Here is a 14,710-nt window from a genome sequence, read left to right as displayed (position 1 = left end):
TTTACTCTTTAATTCCATCTTACGCACAGAAACTTAATGAAAGCAGTAGCTCATCTGAAGGCAGCACTGTAGACATCGGGGCACCTGCAGAAGAACAGCCTGTAGTGGAACCCGAGGAAACCCTTGAACCTGAAGCCTGTTTCACTGAAGGTAAAGAAAATGACCCTCCTGATAATCTTCCATTTATGGAGTGAAGTTATTTTTAGTTTTGGATCACATATAACAGAATACAACTTTGTTGTAGATCTAATTCAATTACCTCCAATATGCTAAGAGATTTGTGATCTATTGTTAGGTTTTGATTATCTCTACCCATTCTGTGGAAGGGACCATAAACATGGAGGAAAATATTTTAATATAAACAAAAATAGTGACTAATTTATCATTTTAATAACTAAAATGATTTCACAAGTTAGCATCTTAAAGACTCGTCAAATTTTTCATATGCAGAATTTATCTTTAAAATAACTTTAATTAAATGAGTTGCAAAGACTAACCTGGAATTTTTCGTGAAATCATTTTACAATGCTGTTAGATGAAGCAGAAAATAAGCTTTGCCCAATACCTGGTAACTGAACAGTATCTAGGTGAACCTGCTACAATATGGAAAATAGGCCTAAAAGCTTTGTTTTACCCATGAGTAGTATTTCCCATGGTCAGATTTTCTGAGGAATTTAAGGTTTGAAGAGATGAATATATTTGCATATTCTTTACTTAATGATCTCTTCTTCAAAGGCTTGATATATAATGTCTCCCTCTATTTTCTATATAAATTGTACACAACAGTCAAAGTCCTTCTCAAACTACCTCTATCTGACCATAGTGAAAAAGAGCTCAACAGCTATAATATATCCATTTAATTCTCCTGAAAACTAGCCCTATATTCTTTCATGGGACCTCTTCTCTCTTTTGAAATGTTATATATATCATCCCAGTTTTTCTTCCTCTCTTCCTCCCTTTCTCTCTTCCTTCCCTTCCCTTTCCTCTACAGAATACTTGCGTTTTCCTCCCTTTGAGGCAGAGTTCCTGTGCTTTTATCTTTTCTTGAAAACCAGGATGCAATGTTCTTAGAGGCAAGGTCCATATTCTTTCCCTCCCTCCCTTCCTTCCCTTCTTTCTTTCCTTCCTTCCTTTTTTCTTTTTCTTCCCCTGTTTCATCATTTCTTCCTTCCTTTCTTCCTTTCCTTTCTTTCCCCTTTTCCTTCTTTTCTTCCTTCCTTCCTTCTTTCTTTCCATCTCTTTCTTTATTACTTTTTCTTTCCCCCTTTCCTCCTTCCTTCCTTCCTTCCTTCCTTCCTTCCTTCCTTCCTTCCTTCCTTCCTTCCTTCCTTCCTTCCTTCCTTCCTTCCTTCCTTCCTTCCTTTTCCTTCCCTTTCCTTCCTTTCTCTTCTTTCTTTCTTCCTTTCAGTTGTTCATGGTGCTTACTAAGGTATTCACAGATACCTTTGATTTAATTGTTATGTCGAAGTGAGGAAAAACAGTGTAGAAAGGGAATGACAAATCAAAGCAGGATCCTGCTAATCAAATTTTGGTAGACAAAGTTAATTTTGGAAATTAAGTAAGCTCTTCTAGGAGCACTACAAGAAAACCTTAAAGTAACACACCAGTATTGTTGGGAGAGATCTATGTTTTTACTCTATATCCTGTTTAAAAGAGATGTTTTCTGTTTATTATTAATTTGTAGTTTGAAGTCCTTTTCTATAGTGACTTTGAGTGCAATGGGATGATGGAGGACAAGGCAAACTACTTCATATTGATTTGTACTTTACGAAGTTGTACTTTACGAAGTTGTAAAGTACTTTCCAAGTACTTGGAAAGTAACAGTTTACTCAGAAAAAGCAGGTGTTATTAGCCAGGGAACCATTTAAAGATCCTGAATAATTTTTGCAACTTCACACAGCTAACAAATGTGCTCTTGCTACTCCAGGACTAGAGATTTATCCTAGCAAGAGAGAGATGACAATAGGAAAGAGAAGATGGATCAGGGACATGCCAGAAGTTGCTGTTGAAGCTGTAGAAGTTATTTGATCTATTTACACATTATACTTTCAGGCTGTGTACAAAGATTCAAATGCTGCCAAATCAGTGTGGAAGAAGGGAGAGGAAAGCAGTGGTGGAACCTGAGACGAACGTGTTTCCGCATAGTTGAACATAACTGGTTTGAAACCTTCATTGTTTTTATGATTCTCCTTAGTAGTGGTGCTCTGGTGAGTGAATGTGAAGCAAAAGTGGTAAAATATTAAGTTTTAGAATAATCTAGTATTGATGACTTATTAATCCTTTCTGTTGCATTGCTTTAGGAAATGCACTTTTCCCTCTGAATGCTCATTGTGCATCCATTTCCACAACATCAGCCATCACCCCTGTTTGATAAATCCCAAACCGTTATCTCTACTCATGACTTCTTCCTCACACATACATATGTCTTCATTTCCATCCACCACCCATCTACCCACCATCCCACCCTTCTTCCCATTTCCAGTACAGGTTAATTACCCCACTTCATACCTTTCAGACTATACACATAATGTATAACTATTCATTTCTGAACTTACTATGTATGCATGCATTTCCAGCAAGATATTTATTAATTTTTGCTTATTCAGTAACCCACAAAATTTCTCCTTTCAGTTTATTCATTATAACCCAAATATGAATATTCAATTATTTGTATTTTAACAATAAAGTAAGCATGGCAAATACAGTGACATTAATGGTAGTCCTGTGATTGGGACTCTGTAACTTCTAAACTCTGATGAGTTTTGTTTCTAAATGGTATTATTATTATCTCTTTACAGACAGTCATTAAGTCCTTAGGAACCACTTCTCTGCCCTTTTTGAATTGTGTAACTAATTTTATGCTACTCAATAAACAGTGAACATTGGTAACAAATATTGGGCAGTGTGCCTAAGTGACTTATTTAAGGATTGGTTTCTTTTTATATGAAGGTTTTCTTTACATCAGAATCAATTTATGTTTACATAAAAATCATTTATAAAAATATAAACTGCAACATATAGATAGCATTTCAGAAAACATTGACACAAATGGAATACTTGAGCTGCAATATAGATGCAGATAATAGATAGATAGATAGATAGATAGATAGATCATCCCTGATTGAAACAAAACTAGTTTCTTTAATTTAAATTCATAATTAGAATATAGGCTTATATTTTCCTGGCTATTTCTCTGATGAAATAAATTTCTCTCCATGCTACTTAAGACAAAAAATAACCCTTTACCTTTGAAATGAATGTGGGACTTAGATATCAAGTATCAAGAAAGGTTCATATTAGAAGAATACTTATTGTGGTCTAAATGAGAAGTAATTCTATCTTACCATCACTGTCTCTGCTGAGAAATGTAAACTATCAACAAAATGAAAGGGAAAGGGGATGAATGAACCCCTTAAATTTGGAAAGTGTGATGATCAGTTTCTGCTTTATGAAAAATATAAGCTTCACTTTTAATTTTTTCAACCTCCTTTGTCTGGCAAAAAGCCAACGAGAGGAAGCAAAATAAATTAAACAGAAGAAATAAATAACTTCAACTTGGGGTAGCACCATCACAATATGACATCAATAACTATTTCCTAATAGATCAAATGAATACATTAAAATTATGCTGTTACTTTTTTCTTTCAGCTATAATATAAATGGAGCATTGAACTTTCCCCTTGTTTCACTAAAAGATCTTTTTTTTAAGGCTTTATTTATTTATTTTTAGAGAGAGGAGAAGGGAAGGAGACATCAATGTGTGGTTGCCTTTCATGCACTCTCTACTGGGGAACTGGCCTGCAACCCAGGCATGTGCCCTGAGTGGGAATCAAACCAGCAACTCTTTGGTTTGCAGGCTGGTACTCAATCCACTGACCTACACCAGCCAGGGCCTATTAAAAGGTCTCTAAGAGAAAAAAAAAGTAGCAATCACTACTCTTCCTCTGTCCTCCTATTCTAATTGATTATCATATATTTACATACATATATAATCAGAAAAAAATAGCCTACAGAATATAATGGTTTTAGAAATCTAAAATGTATAACTTTTCTTTATAGGCCTTTGAAGATATATATATTGACCAGCGAAAGACAATTAAGACAATGTTGGAATATGCTGACAAGGTTTTCACTTACATTTTCATTTTGGAAATGCTTCTAAAATGGGTGGCATATGGCTATCAAACATATTTCACCAATGCTTGGTGTTGGCTGGACTTCTTAATTGTTGATGTATGTATCCTCCGTATCTTTCTCTTCCATTCAAGGTGGTTTGTCTTATCTATATGCTAATTCTCAACTACGGAAACTCTGACCACTGTGTTGTGTTGACAGGATATGCTAATAATACCTAAACTGATTCACTGAATGAACTGGAGTTTTTGTAAGAACAGACTAATTTAGTAATGATTTAGCATTGGAGGGATGAGATTTATGGTCATTATCTAGGCAAAAGCTGAATGAAAACAAAAACCAACAGTGTGTAGGTAAAGTGGCAAAATTGGGTATTTTGCTTAAATTCCTTTTACGTATTGTGAATCAGACAGATGAGTTTGAATCCCAGCCCCACCACTGATTGGTTCTCTGCCACTGAGCAGGTTACTTGGCTCCTGACCCTTATAAATGGAGATATTAGTACATCAGTTTTTAAAGGCACTCAATAAACGGTCATGACGGTGGGAGCTCCTGTCAATTTTTGAAATTCCCTTTGACCTACTCAAAGTTTTTAAAGGATAAGTTTAAAGGGCATATAGTATAGATTATAACTTCATTATAGGAGGTAAGGTATACAGAGTGTAAGGGAAAACTATTTTATGAAGTGGTGAGAGTTTTCCCAGAATGGTGACTAGTAATATACCATACCTTCACAGATTTGTATACCAAATGATTAATACTTCATTTGCACTAAAACAAGTGATTGCCCTGAAATTTGTTAAAGTTCAACATCATGTTTCATGTTATGAATTTGGCATAATTTCAGCTTCAGAAGAGTGTATCCAAATTATCACAGATTTCATAGGCAACAGTTTTATCCTCCCAAAGATAATAATCTAGTGGGTCTATGCAGGCTTCTTGTGGAATGTATTTCTGGAGCTAAGAGTCCTGCATACATTATATCTTTGTAATTCTAAACAAAGACAAAGCCAGAGCTATTTGAAAAGCTTAATGATGTTACAATGATGGAAGTGAATTTAGAGAAAACCTCAAAAGAATTGTTTCATCATATCATTAAGAGAAATAGTTTCTACTATTGAGGTTGCAAAAATTAGAAGTTATATTTTAATACTTCATTATTATTAACAAGTTAGTGTTTAATAATCATCTCTGAAATATTTTATGAAAGTAATTCTATATAGTATTTTGTAGTTTTTCAATAGTAATATTTTTTAGTTTTTAATGTTTTATTTTAATTATTTCATAAGGATTAGTAAATCACTCTAAAAAAGACAAAAGGAGTTATAGCACATCTAAAGTAAAGCAAAATAATAATAAATATAAGGTGACATACACTTAAAATAGGATATTTTGCAAAAATTATATCAAGTATTTGGAACTTGCCAATAGTAGCCACTTTCAAATGAATGAAGTTGTAACTGTTTATATAAGAAGTTTTCGTAAATTATTTGTTTAGAGAATTAAATATCTGAGATTTTCATTTCTTAGTCAATGCATATTTCATACAAATGAAATAAACTTATTTATTTGTAACTACTGATTGACAATTTTGGACCAGGTACTATGACAAAAGCTGTAAATTAGTATAGAAAAAATGAGAGTTTTATGATGAAATAATGTTTTAACTTTTATTTACTTACATAGTCATACATGTTAGACAAGTGAAAACACCAGGGATTAACAAGACAATGAATCCCTCTGGAAATTCAACTGCAAAATTAATGTGATATAGCACATTAATTTCTAAGAGTGTCACTTATAATTAGTTGAACATACCATTGCAGGATAGAGATTTCTTGTTTTTTCCAATACAGTAGCAGTTTTTGTATTTTATTTAGCCACAGGCAAAGCCCTACATTCAGCAGCAACCTAATAAAATAAAGAAAGAATAATGACATTTTTGTACAGTTGGATTTTTTCTTTTTAATTTAAATTTTATTTAGTTTTTTAAAAAACTAATTGGTCTTAATAAATTAATTGCACAACTAAGAAATTACGTGACATTTGAGGTTTTTATTCAAGTAATTTTAATTAATATTTTAAAAGTTATTTGCTTTAAACTGAAAATATTTTCTTCAAATTTTAAAAGGTTTCCTGAAAATATACAACCATTTACCTTCTGAGTAGTATAAGCAAAAATCATATTTGTTGTATGTCATAGTAACTACAAATTGAATGACAATTCTGTTTATTCGTTATTTATTTATTGGTGCAGGTTTCATTGGTCAGTTTAACAGCGAATGCCTTGGGTTACTCAGAACTTGGTGCCATCAAATCTCTCAGGACACTAAGGGCTCTGAGACCTCTAAGAGCTTTATCACGATTTGAAGGGATGAGGGTAAGAAAACTGAAAGAACTGGAAGTATTGCCTATAGCCTAAATTAAATTAAGTTTTAAAAAGAAAAAAAAAACATGCATGCACAGGAATGGCAAATCCTTGCAAAATTGCTACTTTATCTTTTGCATATTTACTTCTAGGTGATATGCAAGAGAATTTAGGCCTCCCTTGAAATGATACAATATCATTTATCTGCTGTGCTTATTAAAATGACTTTATTCCTAATCTATCTTGGGAGTTTCCTTACAAACCTGTATACAAAAAAAAGCAAGTGCACTATTAAAGTACTATATGTAATAATATATGATAATAATGAACTAAAGTGAATTTGACATGTGCTTTTCAATTGTGATGATCTAAACTGTACTTTACAAATTTTATTGAAAATGACAGGAATCACACATGTACCTGAGGATAAGTGTAAAGAAAAAAATTTTTAACTTGTCAGAATTTTGTTTGTATAATGCCAAAATTTGCATAATTTAATATATTCAAGGTAGATATTAAACAATGACTAAATTTAAACATTTTAAAAGTTATATTTAAATAGCCTCAATTTGCAATTGGATTTTTGTATTATTTTTAATTTATACAAATAGTAACTCAAGATTTTTTATATATAAGTCCACACAATATTTCATGACAATGAAGTAAAACATCCATAATATAATAACACAAGATGTAATTTTGACTTAATATATAGATGGTTCATAAATTAACCATAACTTAAATTTCATTTATCAAAATTACACCACATTTTATATTACTTCTTCCAAGAAAATATTAAACCATTCCCTATGATTCATAACCGATTAGAAATTTTGTCATTACTTACTTATTTTCCATGCCTGTTTTAAAAGCACAAAACATTTATAGATGAGATGTACAACATAAAAAGTAATTGTTTTTTAAAAATCAATTTTTTTTTACCAAAACAAAGATGCCAAATTGTGATTCAAAAAGAAAATATTGCTCTTTTGCTGCCCAAGATGTAGTTATGTTTATAGAAACTAAACTATATTATAGAGTTCCATTTGCATTTTCTAAGTTGTTGAATAGCTATATTATGTATTCTTCTAAAATAAAAATTATTTTAAATGTCACTTTTTAAGAATATCTGACTTGTCTTCAGTTTCCCTAACATATATAAAGAATTTTGTCATTAGAAATAATTTAACATAATATAACATAGTCTTATTTTATTTCTCACATTCTTATATTTTTACAAAAATATTAAACTACATTTTCTCCAGGGTATGTGAAATTAAGATTATTTTGTGATTAAAATGTCACCTTTTGTTATTTCAGATTTCCAGTTTCAGTTCTGGAGAAAAATATCATTTTAATGCATTCTATTGAAAACTTGTCACCTGAATCAAAGTATAGCGGTTCCCCCTTCTTCAAGTTTTCACTCCATTGTTCAGTTATCCACAGTCAACCATGATCCAAAAATATTAATGGAAAATTCCAGAAATAAACAGTTCATAACTTTTAAATTGTGTGCCATTCTGAGTAGGGTACGAAAATCTCACACCGTTCTGCTCTGTCTCAGGCAAGACCTGAACCATCTCTTTGAACAGTGAGATAGGCACTCGGTAGCATCTTGGATATCAGACTGTCTCTGTCATAGTACCACAGTGCTTCTGTTCAATGACCCTGATTTTACTCAATCATTATTAAGTGCAAGAATAGTGATGCTGGGATATGCCAAAGAGTGCCTTACAGCGAGGGCTTCCTTTAAGTGCAAAGAGGAGTACAGTACAGTAAAATATTTGGAAAGAAAGAGACCACATTCACATAACTTTTATTATAATGTATTGTTATAATTGTTCCGTTTTATTATTAATTATTGTTATTAATCTCCTATTGTGCCTGGTTGATAAATTAATCTTTATCATAGGTTTGTCTGTATAGAAAAAATACAGTAAATATAGGGTTCGGTACTATCCATGATTTCAGGAATCCACTAGGGGTCTTGGAATATACCCTCCTCAGATAAGAAGGGACTACTGTTACACATTTTCAAAGTCTCCTGAAATCTGAACACTCCTAAGCATTTGAAGCTGTTACCCACATTTCAAAGTTGGCCATGAATCAAATGGCCAGATACGACCATAGTGAACACATAATTTCATCACAATGCTGGTCCCATGGGTTTACCTGCAGTTTTTACAAAACAACCTTATCTATAATTACCGATCAGTAATGCTCTTTTTATATTGTAAGGAGAGATTAATTTTTGAAACTTGGAGTTTTAAAAGTGGAACCTCCTTCTAAATGCTGGTAAGAGATGGGCTAATTGTTTAAATGAATAGATTTATGGATATGGCTCCTTACCTCATAATGCAGCACATACACAACCCTAAGATGTTGATCATCCAATGCATATTTGGCATTGTAGAGACAAAATAACCTGATTATGGGTTCTATTTTTCACGTTTTAAGTGTTTTAATTTTTTGACTTTGCAAAAAAAAATGTAATCATGGTTGATTGTGAGGGTGAAGATAATAATAATGGTTATAATTGGGAAGTGAGATTTAAATATATTCAGGAACTCTCATTTTATTCTTTTCCCTGGCAGCATAAAATCACAATAGCTGTGTAAAAACATAAATCAGGCATTCATTTTAGTTTTGCTGTTTGTCACATTTTCAAAGCATGTGCTTTTATGGAACATTTCCAAATAAAGCATGTTGTACAATGCTTGATAAGAAGTTAGAAAGTGATAAACAAATTATCATCATGTTGCCCTTTATGTTTTGCATGTTTCATGCACATTCTGGCTGAGAGCTTTTAAACATGTATTGTATTTCAAATTTCCAGTCCAAATTTTTCAACTTGTAAAATTGAACTGAATGAATTGATGTCATTGACTATCTAGAGTAAAAAAAAAGTACTTAAATTTGTGTTTTTAATTTCCTAATCTAGGAAATCGTAAAGACCTTCTTTTTTCAAAAGAACTCAAGTTTTGATTGATAGGGAAACAGACAGAGAGCAACATATACAAAAAGTAACACCAAATGTTCTGTCATATCAGATTTCTAACTAATAACAAACTATATATTTCTATTTTATATAGGATAATCTTGCTCCAACTTGGATGGGGTGGAGCGCTGGTTCCTCCCCTCAGCCCTTTATTATGGGTACTGTATTACCCCTTTTGCTACCTTTCATCCTTTCACTGTGACTTTGTGTAGTGGGATGAGGGAGGGATTGGGAAGGGTACTAATGTACCACTGTAGGGAAAATACAGTATTTATATACTATTCCCCTATTTTCAACTGTCTTGAATTTTCTTTTGAGAAAAATACCTTTGAGTATTTACCCTCTGTGGATTTGAACCCCAGCTGTTGATATCTTTATTAAGTTTCACTCATTCTGATTTAGTTATGTGTATGTTGAGTTATTGATTGACGGGGAGATTGACTGATGGTGATAATGGGAAACTTTGGTTTAGAATGGTTGGGTGAAACTGTTAGCTTGTCAAGTTGATGATGCTCTTTGAGGCATAAAAACTTTGCCATTTCTGCATTGGTCTGAGTCTGAAAATTGCCAAAAAGATACCAGCAGTCAATTTTTTGCTTTGTTGACATAGGTGAGCAAATGGTAGGGTACAATATTTCTGGTTTCATAAGATTAGTATTGACTATGTGACTATTCTATTTTTTATTAAGTATAAATTTATAAGGGTTATTTTCAAAGTGTAACAAGACAAAGTATATTAAGAGAGGTTGAGTAAGCACATGTGGTTTGTATTTTCATAAAAGTACATTGATATCCAAGGATTTATTAGAATTATGGACCTAGATATAAAACAAAAACATTTTATCATATGTATTAATAAGATGATTTAGCTAATGAATTTAAATTAAATTTTTTAAATCAAGGATTTATTAGAATTATGGACCTAGATATAAAAGAAAAGCATTTTATCATATGTATTAATAAGATGTTTTAGCTAATGAATTTAAATTAAATTTCTTAAATCAATGATTCATTAAATTTAATATAAATTCATTAATTAAATGAACTTAATGCATAAACTCACTCTTAGAGTAAATCACTCCCAACTTATGACTTAAGATCTTAGAAGATATCACAGTGAAAACATAAATGAAAGTAACTCTATATTTTATGTATTCTTGAAGTTTAGGAATGATGTACAAGAAGGAGAGTTTTTATTTTTGAGGCAGAAAAAGTTTAAAATATTTATATGGATAATTGATGTGTCATATCTTTCCAAAATAATTACCTTAAATAAACTCCACAACAAATGTAATCATTAGATTTTTATAAGTTTCTCTTACTCTTCTTAATACTTAATGTGTAATTTATACTTTGCCTACTTCTGCTTTTTACTCATAAAGTATTTTTTTATATTTCAAATACAGAAACATTAGAATCCATGGGTAGTATTGATTTGAAGTTCAAAGACAAATTGTTCTGAAGACATTTCTGCATCTATCAAAATCCCTCACATTAATTTGAATATTTGTCTCTTCCTCACTCCACATTGATTTAATAAAAAATGCAGTTAATGAACTAGAAGCAGTTTTCATAAGAATGTGTTGTGCTAGAATAGGGACATTCTATTTGATGATGTTTTACAAAACATTTATGGGAGGAACCTCTAGTCTTAGTCATTAAAATAATGCCTATCTTAGATATCTCATTTTATGTAGCCTGACACTTCAAATTGTTCTTTCCAATATAGTCAGGCTAGTTCTGCCTGGCGCCTTCACCACACGGGAACCAATTACCACAGTTCCCTAGAGAAAAAAAAGAGTTAATACACCTTCCTCTGTGCTGAACTAAGAACAGTCTTGGGCTCGTGGGAAAAGACAGTTCTTTCCTTGACCCACCATTGCCTAATTTAATAAAATTTTAAATATGAATGGGCCTTTATATAGTAAATTCCCTAATACCATGTCAAAGTTTTTCCAAAATATAATTATTTTACCTTCATAAAAATAAACCTTTCTGTGAGTCAAATGGATGCCAACATTTCAATCCTACCTAAAAGGTACTGCTGCCGAGGACTTGCATCATGGATTTCATAGGGTTAATTTTAATGCCAAACAAATCCCCCATTTCAAAGTAAACCTCAGACATATAGACTAACCTCCAATTTTTCGTTGTGCCCAGCTCTTTATTCTCATTCCATACCCAGAATTAACATTTAACAATTATTCTTCAATCAATAAATGCTAAGCTAAACTTCATTCATTCATTCAATGAACCATTTTTTTGTATTCTTCTGTTCAAAGCACTGTGTTGTACTTCTATATTCAAGGCACTCAACCTCTTAGAGAATTCACAAATACATTTTTGCACCTTAAATTTCAAAAACCAAAGCCTATCATCTTTAAGGATTACAGGAATGCAATTAACTCTAATACAGAGATCTATGGATACCAAATAAGTACAAATAACTCTAAGGAATATTAGAGAAATTGAGTGCAAAGAGCACTAGATGCTACTTTTGTCTGCTTTCTGAACTTGACCTCTATTAGCCTCATTCTTCTCATTTGCCAAATGAGAACACAATACTAAATTATCTCCATGGTTCTGACTAGAACTGGAATTCTGATTCTTGAATTCAAAAAAAGATACATTCGTTTTTATCTGGGAAGCTAAACTGCGGTGGGGGGGGGGGGTAAAGTTAGGTTCCATAAAAGAAAGTGCTGCTTGCAATAAAGCTTGTGAGAAGAAAAAGTATGTCAGAAAAGGTGATTTTGAACAAGCCACTTCAAAGGAAATGGCATCTCAATTCTAAGGTAATTATATTAGTTGGATTGGAAAGAAGAGTAGGTGGTAAGGGAAGTTAAAACTAGAAATGTAAATTGTAGTGTGTTTTGAATACCAAGGTAAGGAAAACATTTGATAATGACTGGGGAGCCATTAAATTATTTTAAAGTGAGACTTGGAGAAGATTAATTCATCTAATGTGGATCAAAGGAAGGAGAAAGTTAGAAGGCTCCAACGATAGTGCAAGTATGAGCAATCAGAAACCAAAACTAGAATGGCGAAGGTGAAAATGGAAGAGAAGTGACAGAGATGAGAAGGGCTTTGAAGAAAGAAGTGTGAGACCTACAAATTGATGTGAAAAAATTCACGAAATAGGTAAGGTAACCAGTACTTTGCTCATGCTCTAAATTGGCTGTTTGGGGTAAAAAAATACACATTTTTCAACGTGTACTCTTATGTATACACAATAGAAATAGCTTTTTTATCCAGATGGTAGGCAAAATATCTAGAAAAGGAGGCAAATAAATAAAAACTTGACTTCAGCTTTCAAATTTTGAATTCCAGGAATATCTAAGTGTATCTGCACATTTAAAATTAAGTATAAATAAATGTTTCTCCAATCAGTTGCATTAACGCAGACAGATAAGAGAGGTAAGGCAAGGTGCCATGTGTCAGTGTGGTCAGCTACACAGGCCACATCATTTGGATCCTCCTGGTTAACTCAACTGACTTAATTTTTTCATGCTCATTTCTCCACCTTTGTCATTAGTGGTTTTATTATTTCTCTTGGCCCACTTACATGCTGTTTTGTAACCCCAGAAAGCCTACAGTTTTTTACAGACATTAATCAGGACTCAAGAAACAAATGGAATTCACTCGTGTATTTGATTTTTCAGACAGGCAGTCACAAGACTTTGTTCTAAAACTGTACTGACATCGAATGACATAAAGAAGATATTTTGATGCCTGTTGTTTCCTTTGAATCAGATTGACAAGAATAATAAAGATACCTAGGTAGAACTACGTCAGCTGTCAATTTTCAAGTCTGAGGCATCATCTCCCACTTAGGAGCATTTTGGGGCCTGTTTTATCTTCCCTTTTACATACTCACATGCAGCTCCAGTGGGAACTGTGGAGGAGGAAGAAAGGACAGTCATCCCTACAATGTTGCCAAATATGGAACCTCACATTTTTAATTTATGATTCAGCAATAAAGGCAAAAGTGGGAAAATACTTCTAAGAAACTAAGAGTAGATCATTATTTAATACAGAATTTGATGCAATCACATCAGATTTGGGAACTTTATATGGCATCCCTCCTTTTCTTATTTTCCTAAGAAACCAATTACTATTCTGTTTCATTTAAAATAAGTTTATTGAATTAAACTCAGTAAATGAAACAACTGACATGACTGGAGCTTGAAATAAAGATGTGATGATCTAATGAAATACATAATGCTAAATTGTCTTGCTTCTTATGCAAAAATTATTAGTCATAGCAATGCATGAATAATTAAGGACAAATTATATTAGGTATTTAATATTTTTATATTTATACATCTTAATTTTTAATTTATTAAAGTATATTAATCAAATTAACTAGTCCAGATATTTTAGTTTTGTTCTTTAATATATTGCCTTTTTTTAAATGAGTTAGCCTGTAATTAGGATTTTCTTCTTCTCTTTTTCTAATAAACAACACATATTCTGATTTCTTCTGGCAGCAAATGCCTCTAATTTTGTTCTCCTACTTCCATTTCTCGATTTTTAAATTTTTTTCTTTCTTTGTCATATTGTCTATATTTGTTTTCCTAAATGTGTTGCTTAAGAAAGAATGGATCTCACTGTAACATTCTTTTTACTCTGTATTTACATGTCCTAGTATAGTCTCAATAATGAAAAAATTCAGAGAAACTAAGGATTAGTAGGGGAATGTCTTATATTTCTTAACCAAAAAGAATTCTGACTTTTCTTTTTTTCCATTTGTGTACTAGGTGGTTGTGAATGCCCTTTTAGGAGCAATTCCATCCATCATGAATGTGCTTCTGGTTTGTCTTATATTCTGGCTAATTTTCAGCATCATGGGCGTAAATTTGTTTGCTGGCAAATTCTACCACTGTGTTAACACCACAACTGGTGATATGTTTGAAATCGAAGAAGTGAATAATCATACTGATTGCCTAAAACTAATAGAAAGAAATGAAACTGCCCGATGGAAAAATGTGAAAGTAAACTTTGATAATGTAGGATTTGGGTATCTCTCTTTGCTTCAAGTTGTAAGTGAAAACTCTTTTTCTCTGAAATTTGTTTATTGTTTAGAATAATAACAAAGTAATGACATACGTCCATTACTTAGTTACTGAAAATAAAGTTTATAACATATATCTTCTGACCTTTGATTTATTACCAGTACCAGTTTCTGAGCCCAGATGGGTCTAACAGAGATA

At 32.2% G+C, this 14,710-nt stretch overlaps 1 protein-coding gene across 1 annotated transcript in view; it reads left to right on the top strand.

Moving 5' to 3' along the window:
* LOC119047640 (sodium channel protein type 1 subunit alpha) overlaps positions 1-14,710 on the top strand; it is a 107,245-nt gene that overhangs the window by 80,117 nt on the left and 12,418 nt on the right. The window contains exons 18-22 of the mRNA XM_037143082.2: positions 30-150; positions 2,053-2,207; positions 4,060-4,233; positions 6,392-6,514; positions 14,258-14,539. Of these exons, the coding sequence (XP_036998977.2) occupies positions 30-150; positions 2,053-2,207; positions 4,060-4,233; positions 6,392-6,514; positions 14,258-14,539 (855 nt within the window). The remainder of the gene's footprint in view (positions 1-29; positions 151-2,052; positions 2,208-4,059; positions 4,234-6,391; positions 6,515-14,257; positions 14,540-14,710) is intronic.

This window comes from Artibeus jamaicensis, unplaced genomic scaffold, assembly GCF_021234435.1.
Source record: "Artibeus jamaicensis isolate MK-2021 breed Jamaican fruit bat unplaced genomic scaffold, CSHL_Jam_final contig_391, whole genome shotgun sequence".
NCBI classification, from domain to species: domain Eukaryota; kingdom Metazoa; phylum Chordata; class Mammalia; order Chiroptera; family Phyllostomidae; genus Artibeus; species Artibeus jamaicensis.
The sequence above is the reverse complement of the archived record's forward strand: the minus strand, read 5'-3'. Positions and strand labels throughout refer to the sequence as shown.